Source organism: Carcharodon carcharias, chromosome 13, assembly GCF_017639515.1.
Source record: "Carcharodon carcharias isolate sCarCar2 chromosome 13, sCarCar2.pri, whole genome shotgun sequence".
NCBI lineage: Eukaryota > Metazoa > Chordata > Chondrichthyes > Lamniformes > Lamnidae > Carcharodon > Carcharodon carcharias.
In genome coordinates, this window is record NC_054479.1 from 55245667 (window position 1) to 55269562 (window position 23896).

At 41.5% G+C, this 23896-nt stretch overlaps 1 protein-coding gene across 1 annotated transcript; it reads right to left on the reverse strand.

The window, feature by feature from the left end:
• Positions 1-17298: 17298 nt before the first annotated feature.
• Positions 17299-23361, reverse strand: LOC121286047. Its single transcript, XM_041203063.1, has 4 exons — positions 22869-23361; positions 19495-19611; positions 17831-17880; positions 17299-17434 (listed from the first exon to the last, which is right to left on the reverse strand). Exons 1-4 carry the CDS (start codon positions 23359-23361, stop codon positions 17429-17431), a joined length of 666 nt encoding a protein of 221 aa, XP_041058997.1. The 3' UTR covers positions 17299-17428.
• Between the last annotated feature and the right edge of the window lie 535 nt (positions 23362-23896).

Sequence of the window (23896 nt, forward strand, 5' to 3'; positions counted from 1 at the left end):
TAATTGAATTGCTCTGGAATATACAGCCAGCAGGACTTTAGTAACTGCTTGCCAAGCCAGGGAGAGGAGTGGAGATGGAAATGCTATGCTGAAAGGCTGAAAATAAAGTGTCTCTCCCTCTCTTGAAAGTTTTGTGGCTGATTTTCGTAGCGCCATTCTGGGAAGAATAATCTGCTGCAAACTGAGATCTTTGGGGATAAAACAGTGAAATCTTTGCTGTACAGCTACACCCAGGAACACAACTGAACAAAATGGCTGCAATGTGGAATCACTGCATCGAGACCAGCTAAAGGACAGTTAAGTGTGTATTTCTTTGCTTATTTTCTTCACGAATTGTAAAAATTTTTTAAGCCTGTTCTATCATCTGCACCAATGTCTGTGTGGGGCCTGGGGAATGTGGGTGAGATACGAATGAGGATTACAATTTACTTAGTTTTTTCTTGCTTGGAAAGTAGGATCAATAAATTTAAATTGTTTTTGGACTTAAATTCAGAAAAGCTGTCTGAATAATTCTTTATAATCTGATAGTAGGACTCCTGCAATATTGGCAAAGCATATCCTCACTAAATTCACACAGAAATCTTGTTACAGCCAGACCTGGAGTGGTAAATTAGGGGAATCAATTTTTACTCCTCCTCATGTGGTTGTAATAACATTTTACTACTTTAAAAATGCAATATAAATGCAAGTTGCTGCTTTGATTACTTTCCAGTGAAGCACTTTGGATTTTAATAAGATAATGGGCTGAATTTTCATCCTTGTGGCGGGAGCCGGGAAAATTCCCAGCTTCGTGGACCTGCCTCGAGAAAAGATGGCTCCAGTGGCATGATCTTCATTGCCAGTCGGCTGTTGAGAGCTGCAGTTGGGCCACCTGACCCTGGAAACACATTAGAGGCAGAGGCGGGCCCCAATTAGGAAGCGGGCTTTTCATGTCTCATGACCTGTCTTCAGGACCATCCTGGAAGTCGCTCACTATGACAGGAAGAAGGTTGTGAAGGGGTTGCAAGGGAGAAGGCCTCATTACATTGTCATGTCAGTATAAGTTTTAAATGTTGCCCAACTGTTTATTATTGCTGAAAGAGATTGCCGATTAGGAGCCTTCCATAGAAAATCTTAGATGCTGAAGTCTTCCTATTGATAATGTGTAAGGAGTGTCCACACAGCTGACATTCACTGTTGGCAAAGATCCACCACACCCAGCCATGTAGATGTCAACATCTTTGCAGCTGTAGCAGGTCACGACACTGTACAGCAAGTGGAATGAGCATGGCACATCAGGGGCTGGTATCAGGGCCCTGCAAGCAGATCCTTCATGTCCAGCCACATGGCATTTCATTTGTCACATTTTCAACTATGGGCACCAGTTATGAAAATATAATAATTCTCATAATATTATTGTGATTTATTGTAAAAGTAGGTTAATAGTGGGGTTTATATAGTTTCTCTATGTGTGTGGGATTTAATTGAATTGGGGACAGCTGGCCTGGAGACTTTTGATTCTTCAGAAATAAGCTAGATTTGAAATGTTAATTATGTAAACATGGCTGAAGTTTTAGAAGGTGAACTGAGGAGAATTTTCAATTTTAGATGAATCAGGGTAGTTTGAATTTCAAAGAAATGGTAGGATGTTACACCTAGCCAGAGAAGCTATGCCAAGCAGAGTGTTTATTTTCCCCAAAGGTTACTAATAGTATTAGCACCATGAAAAAAATAATATTATGAGGAAAGTAAAGTTCCAAAGACATATCAGAACAATGGAATTTGCATTAAAAGGTATAAACTTGTATAAAGGAGAAGAGGCTATGTGTTAGAGGGGAAGGCATTGTAAGGTTTACCAGAAGTGTGAAAAGCCTCCAGTAGTTATGCATTAGCTGCTGGGAAAAGCCACTTTGAATTCTACTGTCCAGGGTATTGTGTTGACTTGCCTGAATCTGTTTAAATCTATTTGTTTTTACTGTTGCCTAAATGGGGGTGTAACTGGAAGACAGATTAATTAAAGGTTTTAGGAGTTATTATAGAAGTAATTTATAGACCTATGTACGTGCTTGAAACATTTTCTTTTGTTAATAAATGTTTAGTTTAGTTTTGTAAAAATCTTTAGGGTCTTGATGGACTTATTACTACTGAATTCAGGGCACAGATCTCGAAATGAAAAACAAATTGCAAAATCATTGTGACTGCATGATCAAGCTTCCCTCGTGGATTTGACCTGCCTGGCACACATCATCTGTCACATCACAACAGCACCCAAAAGTACCTCGCCCATATCGTGACATCAGCACACTAATCTTGCAGATATGTTTTACTCCTAGGGAGTATTCCAGCAGGGTCCTATAAGCTCCAGACCACCCGATGACATTCTGGGGCACTCCCACACAAGCACAGCACACCCAAGCCATGAATGGAACACCCAACAACATAAGCCTGAGCACTACTTGAGAAGAAAGCTCCAGTAGGCTGTTGCACATGGGTATTCAATAGTGCAGCAAAAAGAGAGAATTATAACTCATCCAAGTGCTTTATTCATTGTCATGGCAGAATGTCCCAGATGGGCAACTTGACTGAGTCTCATGCAGTAAATGCACCCAGGTGCTGCAACCAGCACCTGGAGAAAGTTGTGCAGGAGGTAGAAGGCCAGAGGGAACACCGTATCCAGCAGGTAGAAGGAACCCCCTCTGAAGTCACGAAGAGAGCTTGTTAGGCAATCGCTGCTTGGTGAGTACATTACGTGATATGTTTGAACATGGATTCAGTGCTGTAAGAGGTTCGATGACCCACTGTGCTCAGGCAAGGTGAGCTTTTTAACTGAAGGGTACACTTGCCTATGGTTTGGGTCTCAGGCGACTGAGACATCAGGTGGGACACTATTTCTGCATACGTCACCACCAACAGGGATGACCGGATCTGCATGACACTCTTGTATGTCCAAGCATAAATGGGGTGGCATCTGAATGCCCACTTTGACACATATAGACCATGCTCATAACTGGTTGCAGGATTCAGTGTTCCTAAATGTGACTTTATTGTTCATTTACAGAAGAAGAGAGCTCAAAATGCTAAGGCCTGGACAAGGGGTGGGCAGGTAAACCTAAGGGTGATTCATCCAGTGGAGGGGAGGGCTGAACAGATAGTGCACGTGCTTTCCCAGCCACTTTAGGAGGTGGTGAATTGCCCATTGCAGGTGCCAAAGACTGTTAAAGGCACCTTCAGTTCCATGGTTTTTCAGTACAGGGGAGATGGACTGAGAATAATGGGCGGCTGGCACATGGTAGAGCATGAAGGAAGTTTCCAGGCCAAGGCTTCAGTTCATATGATTTTTGATCATGACCTGTAACTGCATGTGCACTTACACTGAGCAAGTATTGCATTAATTATCTCACGTGTGTCACACAGATCCCATCATCGCACACCCACCCATCAGAGCCGCAAGTTCCCTAGAACATGAGGAGGAGGATGAAGAGATATCCAAGGAAACATCATCCCATCTGACCGGCCAATACAGATACTAGCACTGCGGAGGGAAGTAGCACACATTTAGAGTCAGTTGTACATGATGAAGGACATAGCACCAGAATGCAGGAGGAGATGTCTGAGTCTGAAACATTTTTGCACAGTCTCTCTCAGAGGAGACGGCGGTGATGAATGTTCTCGCTGGCAGAGGTGGGCCTCAGGAGTCACTTTATGGGGCACAGTATTTGATCAGCAACAGCAGATATGCAGACGTCTGGTGGAGTCCCCCAAGGCAATGCGTACTCAGGCGCTGTGAGTGAAGGGATCCATGGCAGGGATAAGCTTGATCTTGTCTTGTGGGCTCGACTGCATGAGCCTTCACCATGAGAGACTGGCTAATCACATGGACAGTCACATGCAGCATCACTCCGAGCAGACACACAAGCAGCGTGAATTCCTGCAAAGGGAGCAAAGCTCACTCAGCTGCCTGGAGCAGTCTGTTCAGAGTATAAGCACTGAACTCCATGGAATACATGAGGAGCTGTGTACCCATAACAGGGCATTCTCACTGGTGGCACAGCAAATGCTGGAATGGATGACTGTTGAGCCTCAGCAGCCCACTCCATACAACCTTTCAGAAAGCCAATGCAGGGCTGAGAAGGTTCAGGTACTGATGAGGCCTCTGTGAGCAGTTCTGCACCCCCACTTCCACAGCTTCCCCAGCCCCTCTGTCAAAGCCCTCCTCTGTGCTATGCTCCAGTGACCACAGTGTCTCTGCAGAATTGTGCGTGCCACAGTTTCAGGTAGGTCTCCAAGAAGTACCTGCACGAAAGTAGGCCATAACACTCCTCAATGTCTTACAAATGGAGAGATGAGCAGACTGCCTCCACCTCCTCTGAGGCAACATGGGGGAGACCATGTTGGAGTATTCGAGCTCAAAAGATACTGTGCCATTTCAATCACTGCTGGGTTTACATGTGGTGTTGTATCTCTAAAAGTTAAGTGTACCTTTTTCATTTTCTGTAAATGCACCATATCAATCAAAGGATGGGTGTATTGGTCCATACTTGTTGAGTGGCACATGCAATAACTGGGCAAACATGACCTTACTAGTGTCACTGAAGATTACAGCCAGGAGTCCATCCCTCAGTCACCTGACAGTTGTGAAAAGGTTGCTTGTCTGTCATAGTCAAGATGTGTACTCAGTGAAACTTACACTGTTGATATCAATCAACCATGGGATGTGGGCATTGTTGGCAAGGTCAGCATCTATCGCTTATCTTTAATTGCCCTTGAGAAGATGGTGGTGAGGTGCCATTTTGAGGTGCTGCAGTCCATGTGGTGTAGGTACACCCACAGTGCTCTTAGGGAGGCTGTTCCAGGATTTTGTCCCATCAACAGTGAAGGAATGGTGATATATTTCCAAGTCAAAATTTTGTGTGGCTTGGTGGGGGCATTGCAGGTGGTGGTATTCCCATATATCTGCTGCCCTTGTCGTTCTAGGCAGTAGAGATCGCGGGTTTGGTAGGTGCTGTTAATGGATCCTTGATGAATCGTTGCTGTGGATCTTGTGGAACACACTGCTGCCACTGTGTGTTGGTAGTGGAGGGAGAGGATGTTTAAGATACAAAATGGGGTCCCGATCAAGCAGGCTACTTTGCCCTGGATGGTATTGAGCTTCTTGTTGTTGTTGGAGCCGCACTCATCCAGTCAAGTGGAGAATATTCCATCACACTCCCTATTTATGCCATGTAGATGGTGGACAGGCTTTGGGAAGTCGGGAGGTAAGTTACTCAGCCAGAATTCCCGGCCTCTAACCTGCTCTTGTAGCCACAGTACTCACATGGCTGCTCTAATTCAGTTTCTGTCAATTGTAAGCTCCCAGGATGTTGATAGTGTGGGATTTAGCGATGGTAATACCATTGAATGTCAAGGGAGATGGTTAAATTCTCTTATGCTGGAGATGGTAACTGCCTGGCACTTGTGTGGCACGAATGTTACTTTATGCTGCCCAGTCTTGAGATGCAGTGTTTCTGTGGGGGCATCCATCATATTTGCCCGTCCTGAGTCTCAACTTGCACTGCACAGGAGTTCTCTTGACATAGATGCCAGGTTTTGCTTACTGACTAGTCACTGTCGATTTTGCAGCCTCCAAAAATCACTTGCAGGCCCTTCTGTTGCAAAGCATCTCAAGTCTGTCCCTATGGATGGCTGAATGCAGACTTATGAAGAAAAAGATTTTAGCCATTGTGATCCATCTCAAGGACACATGTAAGTTTTCACTCTTGTCAGGGAATGGTCACCCCCTGGAAGATGTGAGGTACATATGGTCTCAAAGGCACTTGGCAGCCATTTGCTTCCAAGGGTGCATCTATATCCTCAATGTTGCTTAGGAGAACCACCTCTATATTAGGTACTCCCTGTTGACTATGGCGTCTTGCGCTGAGCTGATTTTTTTAGGTACCCAGGCATACCATCCTTAATTTTCCTCATTGTCCCCCTCATCCTCTTGATTGTCCTCCTTGCTTGCATCTTCATCTGAGGCAGATTGTTCCACCTCTTTTGCCAGTCTACTTCTCTTGCCTCTGGATTTTGAACCCGTACACCCCATCACTGCATTTATATTCATTCATGGGATGTAGGCATCACTGACCATTTATTGGCTGTCCCTCATTGAGAGGGTTTTTTTTTAAAGAGTGGGTCTGAAGTCACATGTAGGCCAGACCAGGTAGGCACAGCAGATTGCCTCCCCTAAAGGGCATGGTTTCATTTCTTTTAATTCCAGGCTTTTATTGAATTCAAATTTCACCACATGTTGTGTGGGATTTGAACCTGGGTCCCCAGAGCATCACCCTGGGTCTCTGGAATACTAGCCCAGTGACAATGCCAGTGTCTCCTAGTGTCCAGCCTCCCTGGAGTCCTGGCTTCAAACTGAACTCAAAACTGCTAGTTTTTCTGTGTGTGTCTGTGGGAGGGGCCTGTATCTCTGGACCCCTGTTTCTAGGCAACAGCATAGCCTCTCTTGTTTGTTTAACTTAGCTGCCACAGCTGTAAAACACTCATTCAAAATGCAGGCATCTTTAAAAGTGAAACTAAAACTCAATTTGACCTTTCATAACACAGAGGTACAGAAGTACAAATCAAACTTAAAACATTAAAGATAAAACTCATTCCTAACATCCACAAATGCAAATATAACTTATTTAAACTGTCTCTATTTCCGAACAGCATTTACCTATATAATTATTTTTAATGCTGTACAATACCCATGGTGCTGCTTAGGAGTTTTCCTGATTAAGGAGATATTAGAACCAAAAGTTTAGACAAAGACACAGGAGGACAGAATGGAAAAGGAGGATGAGTAGCCCTGAGAATAAAGGATGACAGAAGGGAAGGAGCGAGAAAAGACTTTGGCTCAGAAGATCAGGAAGCAGAATCAGTTTGGGTGAAAATTAAGAATAACAAGGGTCAGAAAGCACTGGCGGGCAATTAATAATTGTTATGCTGTTGGGCAGAGCATTAGGAATAAGGCATTGGAATAAGCAAGTAAGCATGCAAGTACAGCAAGTCATTATGAGGGAAAATGGAATGTTGACCTTTTTTGCAACGGCAAGTATAAAGGTAGGATCGTCTTACCATAACGGTACATGTCTTTGGTGAGGCCACACCTAGAATACTGTGTACAGTCTTAGTCTCCTCGCGTAAGAAGTGCTATACTTGCATTGGATACAGTTCAGAGAAGGTTCACTAGGCTGATTTCTGTGATGAAGGAATTGTCTTAGGAGGGAAGGCCAAGCAGGTTAGGCCTGTACTCATTGGATTTTAAAAGAATGAGAAGTGATCTTATTGAAACAAAAGGTTCTAAGGAGGCTCATGGGGGAATTCTAAAACTAGGGGGCACGGTTTACAAATAAGGTGCCTCCCATTTAAGACAGAAATGAGGCAAAATTTCTCCTCTTAGAGGGTCATTAATCTTTGGAATTCCCCAGAGATCATTTGAGGCTGGGTCATTTAGCCAGAATGTTGACCAGCTGGGGAGTCAAGGGTTATTGGGGACTGCCTGAAAAGTGAAGTTAAGGCCACAATCATATCAGCTGTGATCCTATTGAATGGTGGATCAGGCTTGAAGTGCCGAATGGCCTACTCCTGCTACTATTTCTTATGATCTTATGCGGCACATTAGTCTTCATACAGACTGGAAAAATTAAATTTTCGAAGGTAATTTGGAAGATGAGTTGGTAGAATGCTTTCAAAACAGTTTCCTGGAACAATATGTTGTACCAGCTAGGGATAAAGTTATTTCAGATCTAGTGTAATATGGCTGGGTTAATTACTAATCTCATAGCAAAAGGTCCTCTGGGAATAAGTGATCACAATACAATTACATTCCACTTTAAGTTTGAAAGCAACATATTCCAGTCCGAAACAAAACACTTACACTTAAAAGAAGCCAATTACGTAGGCATTAGGGGAAAGCCGGCTAAGGTTGATTAGGTAAATAGACTAAAAGTTATGGCAGTAATTAAAGAGTGGGAAAAATTCAAAGAAACAATTCAAAATGTTCAACAAAAATGCATTCCATTAAAAAGACCTCAACAAGGAATATTCATTCATGACTTACCAGGGAAGTTAAGGATGGTATTAGATTAAAAGAAGAGGCTTACACTGTTGCAGAGAATAGTACTAAGACTGAGGATTGGGAAGCCAACAATTGGTGACCAAATTTGATAAAAAGAGAAAAAATACAATATGAGAGTAAATTAACAAGGAACAAAAAAAAAAGGATTATCACAGCTTTTACAAGTATATAAAAAGGAGAGTACAGAAATAAATGTTGGTTCCTTAGTGGCAGTGACAGCAGAGATTATCCTGGGGAATGAAGAAATGAAGGAGACATTGAACAAATAACTCGTGTCTAAAGGCACAAATTACATACCAGAAATAAGGATTAACCAAGAAACTAATACAAGTGAGCAAGGAACTTAAGGTCACTAATATTTGGACAGAAAAAATATCGAAAAATCCAACATTCCCCCCAGACCTGATGGACTATATCTTAAGATTCTAAAAGAGGCAGTGGCAGAGATAGGCTCTGATATACAGGTTATGACTTTCGAAACTCTCTACATTCTAGAATGGTGCCAGTGGATCGAAAGTTAACGAATGTAATGTTCCAAAGGCATCTGATAAGGTGCCACAGAAAAGGTTATTATGCAAGAGAAGGGCTCATGGAGTTGGGGGTGATATCTTAACGTGGATGGAAGATTAATGAATGGACAGGAAGCAGACAGTAGGGATAACCAGAGCATTTTCAAGTTGGCAGGCTGTAACTAGTGGAGTGCCACGTAGATTAGTACTGTGGCCTCAGCTATTTACAACTTATACTAATGAGTTAGATGAAGAGTCCTAGAGTAATGCATCTATATTTGCTGATGATACAAAGCTAGGTGTGAATGTAAACTGTGAGAGCAATGCAAAGAGGCTGTAAAGTGATGCAGACAGATGAAGCAAATGAGCAACAAGGTGGGAGATGGACTATAATATGGGGAAGTTTGAGGTTATTCACATAAAAAACTGAATATTTTTTTCAAAGTCGTGAAACATTTTTATATTGATATTTAGAGAGAGGGTGCAACAATCAATTGGGAAGGCAAATGGCATGTTGGCCTCTATTGCAAGGGTTTGGAGTACAAGAAGGAGGTCTTGCTAAATTATATAGTGCTTTGCTAAGACCACACTTGGAGTACTGTGTGCAGTTTTGGTCTCCATATATACTTGCGTTGGAGGTAATACAGTGAAAGCTCACTAGATTGGTTCCTGGAATGAAAGAGTTGTCCTATGAGAGGCTGAGTGAATTGGGCCTGTACTCCCTGGAGTTTAGAAGTATGAGGGGTGATCACATTGAAGCATACAGCAGGCCAAATGGGATTAACAGAAGTACTCAGCGACACTTAGAGGTTGCTTCCCACAGCCTCAGGATAAGAGGTCAGTCATTTTGGACTGAGATAAGAGAAACTTTATCACTCAGAGTATTGCAAATTATTGGAATTGGCCAACCCAGAAGATGTGGATATTCAATCATTGAGTGTATTTAAGATTGAAATTTTTAATCTCTCAGGGAATTAAAGGATATGGGGAATGGACAGGAAATTGGTGTTGAGGTAGAAGATTAGTCAAGATTGTACTGAATGGTGGAGAAGGCTCAAAGGGCTGAATGGTCTATCCTTGCTGAATTTAATGTTTTAAAATTTTAAAAATTTATTCCCATACAATTCACACACGATAGAAATGATCATGATTATAGTTCTTATGACACTTGTGAGATTCAAATTCATCAATACTTATAATTTGTTATTGCATGTTTGTACGGGATAGGAAGATCATAATCACTAGGTTGAAGGCTGAGTCCTCTTGACGGAAATAAAGGGAGAGAGAAATAGAGAGATATATGAGTCATGACGCATTGATAGAAAAGAAAGTTAGAAAGCTGAATTCTCATGTTATACATTGAGATAATTACAGTTGATTACCATATATGAGTTTACACATTTACAATGTAAGTCCTGATTTAAATGGAGAGAAAGAAGGACGATATTGGGAGCAGTGTTTGAGATTTTGAAGAAATTTCTCCTCATCTCAGTCCTAAATGGTCTACTCCATATCCTCAGACTGTGAACCCTGGTTCTGAACTCCCCACCATCGGGAGCATCCTACCTGCATCTGCCCTGCCTAGTCCTGTTAGAATTTTATAGGGTTCTATGAGATCCCCCTCATTCTCCTGAACTCCAGCGAATATAATCCTAACCGACTCAAACTCTCTTCATGTGTCAGTCCTGCCATCCCAGGAATCAGTCTGGTAAACCTTCGCTGCACTCTCTCTATGACAAGAACATCCTTCTTCAGATAAGGAAACCAAAACTGCACACAATATTCCATGTGTGTTCTCACCTAGGCCCTGTATAATTGCAGCAAGACAACCCTGCTCCTGTACTCAAATCCTCTCTCTATGAAGGCCAACATACCATTTGCCTTCTTTCCAGCCTGCTGCACCTGCATGCTTACCTTCAGCGACTGGTGTACAAAGACACCAGGTCTCGTTGCACATTCCCCTGTCTCAATTTATAACCATTCAGATAATAATCTGCCTTTCCGTTTTTGCTACAAAAATGGATAACCTCACATTTATCCACATTGTACTGCATCTGCCATGCATTTGCCTGCTCACTCAGCTTGTCCAAATCACACTGAAGCATCTCTGCATCCTTCTCACAGCTCACCGAGCTTTGTGTCATCTGCAAATTTGGAGATATTACGTTTAGTTCCCTCATCTAATTCATTAATATATATTGTGAATAGCTGGGGCCCCAGCAACGATCCCTGCGGTACCCCACTAGTCATTGCCTGCCGTCCAGAAAAAGACCCGTTTATTCCTACTCTTTGTTTCCTGTCTGCCAACCAGTTTTCTATCCATCTCAAGACACCACCCCCAATCCCATGCGCTTTAATTTTACATGCCAATCTCTTATGTGGGACTTTGTCAAAAACCTTCTGAAAGTCCAAATAAACCACATCTACTGGTTCCCACCCATCAACTCTACTAGTTACATCCTCAAAAAATTCCAGTTGATTTATCAAGCGTGATTTCCCTTTCGTAAATCCATGCTGACTCTGTCCGATTCTGCCACTGTTTTCCAAGCACTCAGCTATTAAATCTTTTATAATGGACTCTAGAATTTTCCCCACTACCAATGTCAGGCTGGCTGGTCTATATTTCCCTGTTTTCTCTCTACCTCCCTTTTTAAATAGTGGGGTTACATTAGCTACCATCCAATCTGTAGGAACTGTTCCAGAGTCTATAGAATCTCGGAAGATGACCACCAATGCATCCATTATTTCTAGGGCCACTTCCTTAAGTACTCTGGGATGTAGATTACCAGGCCTTGGAGATTTGTCGGCCTTCAATCCTATCAATTTCTCCAACACCATTTCCCTACTAATACTGATTTCTTTCTGTTCCTCCCTGTCACTAAACCCTGTGTTCCCCAACATTTCTGGTATGTCTTTTGAGTCCTCCTTTGTGAAGACAGGATGGTTGACAATGAGTACACAAAGCTCAATGAAGTAATTTGTGAAAAATGTAATATATAGAAAAATATCAAAGAGTGACCGAGAAAAGGTTAAGGGTTGACATTGCTAGTATACAAGAACTGTTAGACAGAAAGAAGATCTTTGAGATAAAATGGTTCAAGGCAAGTCACCAACTATTGGACTGCATTATTAAAAGGAACTCTTGTTTGAAGAAATTGCTTTAGATCCTAGAAGAGGGCTGTTTTTTGTTATGATGGGTTATACAAAATATGGAAAATCCTTTTATCTTTGATTTACTTTGTAATTGTGTGTGTTATAAAGTTTTTGTTTAAAGATAAAAGGAGTATCTTTTAATGGTATATTAATTATATTGTTAAAATAGACAGGTGAAGGGTATTGTTTAATTAAATACCTAGAGCATTTATAAAGAGAGACTGCTGAGATTTTGGGGTAATGGGTATCATCCAGACATATGTAAATAAACCTAATATCAAAAAAAGGATTGGTGTCTAGTTTCATACTGCACCATCTGGCTTGAAATCAGGTTAAAAACATCAAATTTACAAATCATGGAAGATAGGAGGCTAGCCAAGAGTCGACTGGAATATTCATGTTTAGAGGTAATAAAGGCATGGATGAGAGTTTCAGATGTAAATGACCTGAGGCAGGTGTGAGGTTGGGTGTTATTACAGAGATAGAAATAGGTAGGCTGAGTGATGGCATGGATATCTGATTGGAAGCTCTTCTGGGGTCACATATAATATCAACATTGCAAACTGTCTGGTTCACCTTCAGACAGTTGCCATGGAGACGGATGGTAAATGGGGAACAGAGTCTGTATTGGGAATTGAATACAATAGCTTCAGTCTTCCCACTAATTAATTTTGGAGGATATTCCTGTTCTTCCAGAACTGGATTTTTGACAAGCAGTCTGATAAAATAACAACAGTGGAAGGGCTGGAGAGGTTATGGTGACATAGAGCTGGCTACTTTTAACGTGCATAGGAAAGTTGACACAATGTTTGTGGTTGGTGTTGCTGATGGACAGTATGAGAAATAGGAGGATTCCAAGGATAGATCCTTGAATGACACCCGGGGTAATGGTGCAGGAACAGGGAGTGAAGCTTTTGCAGATGATTCTCAGGCTATGAACCAATAAATACAGTCCCTCTAGCTGGAGGTTGGTAGAGAAGCATTGGAAGAGGATGACATGGTCCACAATGTTCAAAGGCTGCAGGCAGATGAAGGAGCACAAGCAGGGAGAGTTTACTTTGTCACACTCACTTTGGTTGTTATATGTGACATTGCTAATAACTGTTTAGGTGCTGTGACAGGGACAGAAACCTGATTGGAGAGATTCAAAAATGAAGTTCCAGGAAAGATGGGCACACAGTTAAGAGGCGACAATGCATTCAGAGTCTTTGGTAAAGAGAAGGAGGTTGGAGATGGGGCAATAGTTTGCAAGGATGGTGGTGTCAGGATTTATTTTAAAGGAGAAATGGTGATGGCAAATTTCAAGGAGAGCTGGACTTTACTTGAAAGGGGAGAAACATTAACAATATCAGTTAACATTGAGACCAGAAAGGGAGGGTGTGTGGTCAACAGTTTTATGGAAGTATGATCAAGGCAGCAGGAAGTGGGCCTCATGGACATAATAAGTTCAGAACAGGAGTGAGGAACTATCACAGTGAAACTAGGGCAAGATCTGAGTTCAGAGATAGGGAAAGACAAGTTATTTAAATGTTAGGATGTAAACTTTAAAATTGAGACATTGTGGAACAACAATCATCTGACTCAATTATTGCTGAGTGTTCCATTAAATTATAGTGCAGTTTGTCTAAATGTATTTCCAAATAGCAATTTGCTTTATTAAACCTTTCACTCGGGGAAGTGGCCATTAATGCGTTTGGCAGCTTTTCACTGAGAGGTGCAGCCAAAGTGGTGGTGAATTACATTTCACTCAGGGAGTCCAAGTTGCTGTAGCACATGCATTTTTAAATATAAGTTGTAATTTGCAGCTATGGATAGTGATGGTAGATGCTCCACATCCTTTCTACCACATGACTGATTAGGAATCTCTCCCACACTTACTGCCTGCAATTGGTGTGAGTTGGAAGGTTTTGCAAGTTGATATTCAAACTATTTGGCTATGTTATGAACGCACCTTCCTTGGCCAACAAGTCCTGGAATGGGACTCAAACCCAGAGCCTCTGGCTCAGAGGGAGGGATGCTACCTGCCTAACAATAAGACCTCCTTATACAAAGTACATGCCTGAAACAAGTGATGTGCCTCTTTCCCATGCCAATAGTGTTGTCCTGGCATAGTTATGACTAATATTTCAATGTTAAGGGCCAGATGGGCTTAGCTTACCCCTACTCATGCATATTAAGACTTTGCCAGAAAGAAGCATATGAAGAAACAGGAATGCTCCCTATGGATTCACAAAAATATTCCAGGGTCCTGACAAGGTCATGCATGGATTTGAATGCAAGGAGGAGAATATTAAATTGGAGGTAGTGTTGCACTGGGGGTCAATTTAGTTCAGAAGGCAAAGGGGTGAACAGGGCTTGGTGCCAGTTGGATAATGCGCAATGTAGTTTTAGATGAGCTGAATGGTGGAAGATGTGAGAATGGCCAGTAGAGTATTGGGATAGTGGAATCTGGGAATACCAAAATCAGGAATGAGGGTTTTAGCAATAGAAGGCAGGGTCAGAGACCCACAGTACTGCTGGGGTCTAAATTGGTGAACTTTGTGATGGAGATCATGTTATATACATACATTTAGCTGATACAGGACCATGATATTCTTCAGTCATTTTCGTAAAATTCACCCTTTAGTCTTGATTAGGCCTTTTAAATAAGCCTCAAAGGTGGTCATAAACATTCTATGTATCACACTGCAGTTTTATATTCTGCAATCAGAGGGTATGATGTCAGATGTAGCTTAGCAGTTGTGGCTTTTCAGATCTGACTGGCTATTAAGTTCCAATTGTTGGGATAGATATACCTAAGTCCTGTGCAACAGTAGATATGTTGATGTGAGAGGTGTTATTGTTTCACTAAAACCACCAAATTCTCAGCTTCGGAAGAACGTGTAACAGTATATTCTCACCATGGACCAAAAGCAATCTACCCACGTATTGCATTACTTGAAGTAATTACGCGCCTTCATCCATCTCATTTTTAAATTAGCTTTGTGCCTGACACTCTATAGCGCCCACAATTTTTCTTTTCTCTCCGTCCCTTTAATCAGCGATCAGATTATAGTGTAAATGACTAGCCAGATAATTCAAAGTATCTCGGTGACTAAGCTTTTGGGGAATAGAAATAGTAAAAAGGTATGTTTTAGCATTAAACTGGATGCAAAACTAAATTGATTGTTTTGCCTTATCAACGTATTTTGTTTATCAACATATTGCAAGCAATCGTGCATCAGTAACACTCGGAAACTTTGCCTTCAAAATTTTCCTGGCCATTTCTGTGTCTGTGAATCCAGAATAATCCAAGTTGTATTATAATAGAATGCTAATATTTTATTGAGAGCCTTACAGCAAACCGTAATAAGTTGACACTTTCATTTGTTGCACTGTCCGTGTATCTTCCTTGCAACATGTTTTAAACGCAAAATTCGCCGGGAATTTTCTCCGGCGTCCTTCTGCGGGAGATTGGCGGAATTCTTGGATAAAACGATTAAAATGGCCTTTTACACAGATTCTCCTGGATTTCCGCCGAAGTTATGGCGGGAGATCAGGAGTAGACCTGTCGAATTTCCGGGCTAACAGGGTCAAAATTTCGTTTGGCGATCACACATTAATGGGTTGAGATTCACATGGTGAGCAGTTCAGAATCGAAATTTATACCCAATGGAATTATTTTTCCAAAAGTCAGGACACTCTTGTGTTTCAGTGGTTTTCTTCAAAGACCCAGCGGCGATGATGATGAAATGGTTAGTGTCCCTTTAGGTAGTGCTTGAAATCGACATTCTTAAATGTTTTCCCATTCTCCTGCTTGCTCTCAAACAGCTGGTTGCTGTTGGGAAAGTAATGAAGTGGGGGCCAGAAAATGGCTTGTTGTCTCTTTAATAAGCGCTAGCAGATATTTAAAGTGCCATTGTGGTGTTCCACGAGGTCCCAAGCCACTACTCCAATCATTGGCTTTACCAATGTTAAATGTGGGCTAGACCAACATTCCAAATGATGAGTCCATTTTGATCATCTCGTCACCTCTTTAACACCGAAAGTATTCGGCGAAGAGATATCCTCACAGGGTGTGCACCACCAAAGGGCCAAATTCCCCGATCGGGTGCTCATAACGGTGCGTCTGCCTTTTCTAGATATTAATTTAAACAATCAGAAAATCAGTCATAATATCGCGCCGAACTCCAGGCAGGAGTGTGGGACTGTGGAGTCAGCTCATCGTATCCTCATTCCCTGAATTTAAGGCGGTGGCTAATTTACATCACTCAGTCTGATCTTTAATGTGAGTGAAACTCTATCATTGAAAACATTAAACTGTTTTGAAGGTATTAATAAACCATTGGGCTGGATTTTTGCTGTCAATGTTGAAGCATCGACACTTGTCACTGACCTGGAAGAGAGCTGCCTACAAAGAATGAGCAATTCCTGTGGCTTGGGTTTCCCCTTTACTGGCATCAGTTTGAATCTGCACCAAATTAAGGGGGTCTCAGGTACCCAGAAACAGTGATGTCATCAAGCAGACCAAGCAGCTAATCAGATTCAAGTATTCTCACAGACAGCAAACCAAAAAGCAAAAACGACTGAAATTCCTTTACTTTTAATTTTTAGAGTTAGGAGAATAAATGATTGGAACATACAATTGAGACTATTGTAAAATCAAAATTTTTACAATCTTTTAAAAATATTATTTCTAATCTGTGGAATTTCGTGTCATAATGGAGAAGTTTCACATTCAACATATATAAAATTACTCTTTCAGGGTCAGTGAGGGTTTTTAGCAATAATTGTGAATTTCTTGTGCCGTCAAAAACTCAGTTACACCTCATTCAACAAGTTAAGGGTCCTGCTGCACGACAGAGCATTACAATGCATGTTTTTATTAATTCAATAAATTTTAATTGATTGCACTTTGGGGGACCTCAACAGTTTACCGTCTGGAGAAGCAGAGAACCACTGATAGCAACCTCCAGGTTTAACTGCGCATGTGAGGACTCCAAAAGTTGCTGTCATTTTCAGAATAGCGGTGATGATGAACGCTGCCAAGTTTACCATAATTACTATACAAAAATCCAGGCCGTTTGTCTTCTGTACACAAGTATGTCAGATGACGAGATGTCTCCAATCTGGAGCAAGCCATAATCTTACTCCTCACTCAACTTTCGACTCAGCCTCTCATGTTATACAACTGATTGATTAACACCTGAACATTACAATAGCATGTGGAATGACAGAAACAGAACCGTTCCCATTTTAATGTTAAATGATGATGTAGAGGCTCTAGTAATAAAAGCGGAAAATGCTGGAGGTAATCAGTAGATTAGGCAGCATCTGTGCAGGGAGAGGAAAACATAAGCAGAAAGACTAAAAAGGAGAGTCTATGATGGGGTGGAGCGCAGGTGTAGTTGAATGACAAAATGATGGTGCAGTGCAAGTATATTTGAGAATGAGTGTTCATTTCTCTCTACACAGATGTTGCCTGACCTGCTGAATGTCTTCAGCATTTTCTGATTTTACTTTCGCTTTCCAGCATCTGCAATATTTAGTTTCATCAGAAACAGTAAAGGACTGTAAATTGCAGCTTACTGAGAAACTGAGCTTCCTTCTCTTTAAACTACAGCTGGGAGTAAACCATTTGCACTTCATTTCCACTTTCCGTCTTGGGCTCTGCTTTGCAGATATTCACAGCTGAATATTACGCCTGTAAATGTAGGACAACGCATTAGTGGTCCATATTTTGATATATGTAGAGTTAGCAAGCAGCTAATTATTTTTTGATTATTAGTCTGCAGACGTTAAAACAAATTCACCGTGGCCGTGACTTCAAACTGACGGCAATGTAGAGATAAGTACATTCACACGATGGTAATTCACTTTTGAAACATGTCTATCAGTAGGTCACTTAATTAGTATTTCATTATCTTTAATTGCCACATCCTGGTTGTGGCATTAATTTGTAATATCCATTGAGGGCTGTGTAACTACATGTCTGGTAGGATTCTCTATGTATTTTGTACATCAGACTAATAGCTAATTTGTACAAAGTGCAGGACATGATACAATTGGGTTAAACATAATCTTATTACAGGTACAGTACCTCTGGGACGGTTCCGGTAAACAGAACGCTGTGTTCAACTGATTGCTTCTCTGCAATGACAAAACAACCGAAAATGATTTCTTGCGAAGCTTTCGAGTTAAGCCGAATCTGTAACCGAATTAAGTGTTTATTCTCGGGAAAAGAGAATTCAATGTATTGTATTGGCCTGCAACGTGAGAAAGTGTCAGCCTCAGTATTATTGCTCTTAGAATCTTTTATAAACTGGAAACGCAGAAGTATTTTGAACTAGAATAGGAGATAACGCATGTAACAACACTACTTTGGGACCTGAATCACGGATCAATTTTACTCCATCATAAATGCTGCCCCGTTGCACAATAGTTAAAGATTGCAGCTCATGGAAGTACAGTTATACTGGATGACAGATTTGTCTTATAGCTGTATGAGAATCAATGAGATTTACGAGACATTAAGAAGCAATATTTTCAACAGGCCGTTTATAGGAAAGCAATTGAAAGCATTTTTCAGGCTTTTATGCTAGCGGTATAAATCTATTTGGATTACAGCCTATAATATACGCGCATCTACAAGATACGTACTTACATTATAGATAACAGGCCCCACCATACACAGAACAATTATAGCAGGGTTGGTTTCACACTGAAACACCTAACTCATTCTTGCTGTACTTTACGCTCCAATATCATGTCTATCTTGAGCATAAGGGGAATTGAAAATTCTTACAGTTGCGAACCATTGGGACAGACTAGGACATGGTTTGGAATTCAATGTAAATAAAGGTAATGCATATTGGAACAAAAACAAGCAACGTGTAGACCACGAATCGGTCTAATTTTGTGAAGACCGTGAAGGTCGTGGAGCCAGGTAAGCGCAGCCCGTGGGAGAGAAGTGGCTCCCTTTATGGGGGCAAAACGTTTACATGTTGGACTGAGAGTTGAGACCACTTGGTTGATAATATCCAGTCCCACGGTGCTAGGTTATGGACAGCTCAAGATATCTTCATTTAGGAAAGGAAGTAAGGTAAAAATCTAGCTCTTAAAATGCCAAGAGACAGGCATAATGTAAATGTAAGCGACTGTGAGTCGAGAATTAGAAGCCACGGTACAAGAGATACCACAGAGCAGCCGAACAGACTCCCCAAAAATCGATAACTTAATAAAGGACTAATCTGGGCTTAGGATAGGGATGACGGTTGCAGGAAAACTCGAGTAAGGATATAGGTAACTGTTATCCTGTGATACCCGGCAGCTGATGTGCTTTTGTAAACAAGAAAATGTCATGATTGCTGAAATCATGGATATGACAATGGATTGATCATTGAATCCGGGGTATTTTGCTTTTAGGTGGGAGTCCAGTGAAAAATTGGAAAATAAGATTATCTCAGGATTTGTAGAAAAGGTGAACTTCATATGCCAGGTTGATTTTTTTCTTACTGATAAATGTGGTAAAAACTGTACAACAATTACAAACTTTGATAAATTCCAGTTACCATATTTAAGCACATATATAACAACATATTCTGGCTGAAATAATTTTACGTGGAAGAACAGTAACAGAGTCTCCGTTTGCCCTCAAGCATTTGTTAAAAGATGTCATTATATTAATTGGAGAATATTTGCTATTCTTGATTAAAGTTGTATATCATAAACCTAACATTGCTATAATGAAAGTCTAATACTCACGTCTCGCTTTCCTGTTGCGTGCAGCTACAAGGAAAACAACGCATAAAATCACCAGCAGACATAGCAGGAAAGACCACTGGACTTTGACTTTCCAGGAATCATGATCTTTAAAAGATTCTTTAAAAGAAATTTGTATATATTTATCACAATTGAAAGTAAAAATCTCTGCCAAACAATACGTCCTTCAAATAGTGTGATTGTAAGTGAAAACATGTAAAAGAGAAATTGTTGTTATTGCACCTCTCACTGTGCGGTAACCCCAGGATGTATATGTTTTTCTGGGTTCCTTTCACATTGTAACCTTTAATTACACGTCTCAAGCACATTATATAACACATGATTTGATATTCTGCGAGGCGTTAGCCTGTATTTCCACCCCCGCCCCCCGCACCCCTCGGCTGCTTCAGGGACAGAATTGTCGCATTTAAAGTTACACCTCTTCCAAAACAGCTGGTCGACGACTTCCCAGAAAGGTGAAATTTGGTCATCCAATAACGTATTGGACTGACTGTATTTCAAATTCTGAGTTTTCTGCCGACTGTTAACCTTCATTCCAGGGGGTGCAAAAGCGGGGAGGCGCTGGCGTAGTGGTATGGTCACTGGATGAGTAATTCGCTGGGGGACCCGCGTTCGAATCCACAAATTCAATAGGAGTCTAGAATCAAATGTCAGAATTACCTGGACAAACTCAGCAGGTCTGCCAGCATCGCCGTAGAAGAAAAGAGTTGACGTTTCGAGTCCTCATGACCCTTCAACGGAGCTCTTTTCTTCTCCGCCGATGCTGCCAGACCTGCTGAGTTTGTCCAGGTAATTCTGTTTTTGTTTTGGATTTCCAGCATCCGTAGTTTCTTGTTTTTATCTTATTAGAATCAAATGTCGTTGTCGTAAGTACCTTCCTCTCTCCCTTTAGGGAAGGAAAACTGCTTCCTGTACTTGTCTACATATGACCCACAAATTGTGGTGGTTGGCAATCAAATGCTGGCCTAAAAAGTACTGTGCAGGATTTCTGTCAGATAACATAAAGTCAGAAATAACCTCAGTGGAACACAACATTCTAAGTTGTAGCTGAGAAAAGAACAACAAAATTATGAATTAATAATATTTTTGCGATTGGAGGTGGTGGCACAATGGTATTGTCACTGACTAGAGCTTTATGGGACCTAGGTTCAAATCCTGCTATAGCTGATGGTGAGATTTAAATTCAATAAAAATCTGGACAGCCATTGCCATAAAAACCCAGTTGGTTTGCTGGTCTGGCCTACATGTAGTTGACTCTTAAAAAATGGGCTGGGCAATAAATGCTGGCCTAGCCAGCAATGCTCACATCCAATGAATAAAATCAAAACTACCTGGTCATGATGGTGGAAGCAGAATAGTAACACAGTTATTCTCCAAGCAGAGAATGAAGTTCAAAATTCTTACATGGGCAAAGGAGGTGATGCAAATCCTGGTTACCATGTAACATTGAGAGGAACAGAATAATTGTTGCAAAGACGCTATCTAATATTTACAATTTTATGTGTATTTAGCCTGTAATGGCTATCAGATCATATTTATTTACTTCAATGTGTGCTATCAATTTGTTTACTCTTAGTTTTTTGTTATCTTTGTGACATCTAGTCTTGATTCTTTGTGCATTCTTAGGTTTTTTCTCTCTGTTCCTTCCTGCCATTCTCCAACCCTTATTTCCTATATTACTATTTTCCTCTCTTACCTTGCCTCTAATCTTTGATATACCACAACTTTCCACATTTGATCCCTATCCTCCACTATTTAGTTTAAAACCCTCTCTACTTCCCTAGTTATTTGGTTCACAAGAACACTGGTCCCAGCCTGGTTCAGGTGTAGACTGTCCCAATGGTAGAGTCCCACTTTCCCCAGTATTGGTGCCAGTGTTCCACAAACCAGAACCCACTTCTCACACACCAGTCTTTGAGTCAAGTATTCATCTCTCTAACTGTATATACCCTATGCCAATTTGCAAGTGGCTCAGATAATAACCAAGGGATTATAACCTTTGAGGTTGTGCTTTTCAATTTACTGCCTAGCTCCTCATACTGTCTATGAAGAATCTCATTCTAATTCTACCTATGTCATTGTTATGTACATGGACCAGGACAACTGGATTCCCCCTCTCACCAAACCCTAGGAGTTCTTGTGCATGAGTCACAGAAGTTAGAAGGAAGGTACAGCAATTAATTAAGAAGGCTAATGGATGCTGTCCTTAACTACAAGAAGAATTGAACATAAAAGTAAGGATGTTATGCTTCAGTTATACAGGGGATTGGTGAGACTGCACCTTGCATACTCCTTATTTAAGGAGGGATGTAAATGCATTGCAGGTGGTTCAGAGAAGGTTTACTACATTGATACCCGGCATGTGTGCGTTGTCTCGTGAAGAAAGGTTGGACAGACTGGGCTTGTTTCCATTGGAGTTTAGAAGAGTGAGGGGTGATTTGATTGAAGTATACAAGATCCTGAATGGTCTTGGCAAGATAACGTGGAAAGGATAATTCCTCCTGTGGGTGAGTCCAGATTTAGGGGGCACTGTTTTAAAATTCGTCCCTTTAGGACATAGATGAAGAGAATTTTTTTCTCTCAGAGGGTTGTGCGACTTTGGAACTCTACCTCAGAAGGTGGTGGAGGTGGGGTCATTGAATGTTTTAAAGACAGAGGTAGATGGATTCTTGTTAGGCAAGGGAATCAAAGGTTTACGGAGTTAGATGGGAATTTGGAAATCAAAACACAAGGAAATCAGCCATGATCTTATTGAATGGTGAAGCAGGCTCGAGGGGCTGAGTGACCTAGTCCTATTTCGTATGTTCATATTCATTACAATGCTGTTCAATACCAGAAAATAAATTTAGACTAGAATGTCTCTGACGCGCTAACCACACCTATACCAATTACTGAATTAATCTGAAGTAAAATTATATTCAGGTTGTCCACACTGATTCACTGAAACCAGTTGCATGTTGAACGCACCCATATTTTGTACCCATTTTCTCCACTTCCTCCGCTGAATGTTTTGTTTGTCACTGGATAAAGGTTCAATAGATGCCGAGTTCCCACATTTACTTCTCCCAAGTGACAATTCTCCGTAATCCTTGCTTCAGTCTGCTCCTGGTCCCATAGAGCCCAACATTTTCCAACAAGAATCACTAGAACTGAGTCATGACCAGGAGCAGCAGTCCTGATCATTCGCCCTTTTTCAGACGGTGCGCTTCGCCAATTGTAACTCTGAATCTCAGTCCAGTGTTCAACTGTTTTAACCTTCACAGCATCAATAAACACTGGGGCATGAATACAATGATGTGACGGGTTGAATTACCATGAGTACTGCCACACTTTGAAACATAAATAATAGGACCTACCTGTAACTGTCAATGTGCTTCCATTGCCCCTCATACCTTCAGTGGACGGTGGATTCAGACTCATCAATTCACAGTAATATGTGCCGCTGTCCCCAGGCTGGAGGCGGTTTATTGATATCTGCGATACATTTCGATCTTGGTCTTTTCTATTTACTACCCGGATTGACTGATTACTCTTGCATCTGTCCATGTAAATAATATAGGTCGGATTATTTTGGTTTCTTGGTTGGTGAAGCCAGTTGATTACAAAGTCCTGAATTTCATCAGCAGAATAGACACAGGTCAGGTTCGCTGTCCCTCCTTCAGTCACAAGCAGAGAATCTGGGGTCTGGTATACCCGAATCCCTTCGGCAGCACTCAGTGTCCAGTCAGGGCAGAAAATAGACATCTGCATCAATATTAATATCATGATGTTCATGTTAACCAGGCGACACCGGAGAACATTAGCCTTCAGGTTTGCAAGAGTCAACAGGGGCACTCGGTTACTGTTCATCTTTCACAGCTCTCGGTGCGGATGTGGGACGTGGAGAGTTTAGAGTTGGCCACCCGCCTCTTGCTAGTTACGCGTGGGTTTCAAAGCCCAACTCTGCTGCTCAGTATTCTCAGATAAACTCGCGCTCACCACAGAGAGCAACGTGGAACCCAGCGATAACCAGCACCGGCGACGTCAGTACAAAACAGTAATTTAAGGCCTTGATGCCTCTCCTCTAGTCTTCACATTTAGCCTGGCTATTGTCGCATGATTAATGTGTTTTTTTTTATTCATTCACGGGATGTGGGCTTCGCTGGCTGGGCCAGCATTTATTGTCCATCCACTTAATTGCCCTTGAGAAGGTGGTGATGAGCTGCCTTCTTGAACCGCTGCAGTCCATGTGGTGTAGGTACACCCACAGTGCTGTTAGGGAGGGAGTTCCAGGATTTTGACCAAGTGACAGTGAAGGAACAGCGATATATTTCCAAATGAGGATGGTGAGTGGCTTGGAGGGGAACTTGCAGGTGGTGGTACTCCCATCTATCTGCTGCCCTTG

Bases quoted from the DNA above. Each gene is read 5' to 3' on its own strand.
- LOC121286047 (XM_041203063.1), bottom strand. From the start codon at position 23,361: ATGAACAGTAACCGAGTGCCCCTGTTGACTCTTGCAAACCTGAAGGCT. The intron at 19,612-22,868 runs GTAGGTCCTATT...TTTCTTTTAAAG, and splicing joins AAGCACATTGACAGTTACAG to AATCTTTTAAAGATCATGAT. The intron at 17,881-19,494 runs GTGAGTATTAGA...TTGTCATTGCAG, and splicing joins ACGCAACAGGAAAGCGAGAC to AGAAGCAATCAGTTGAACAC.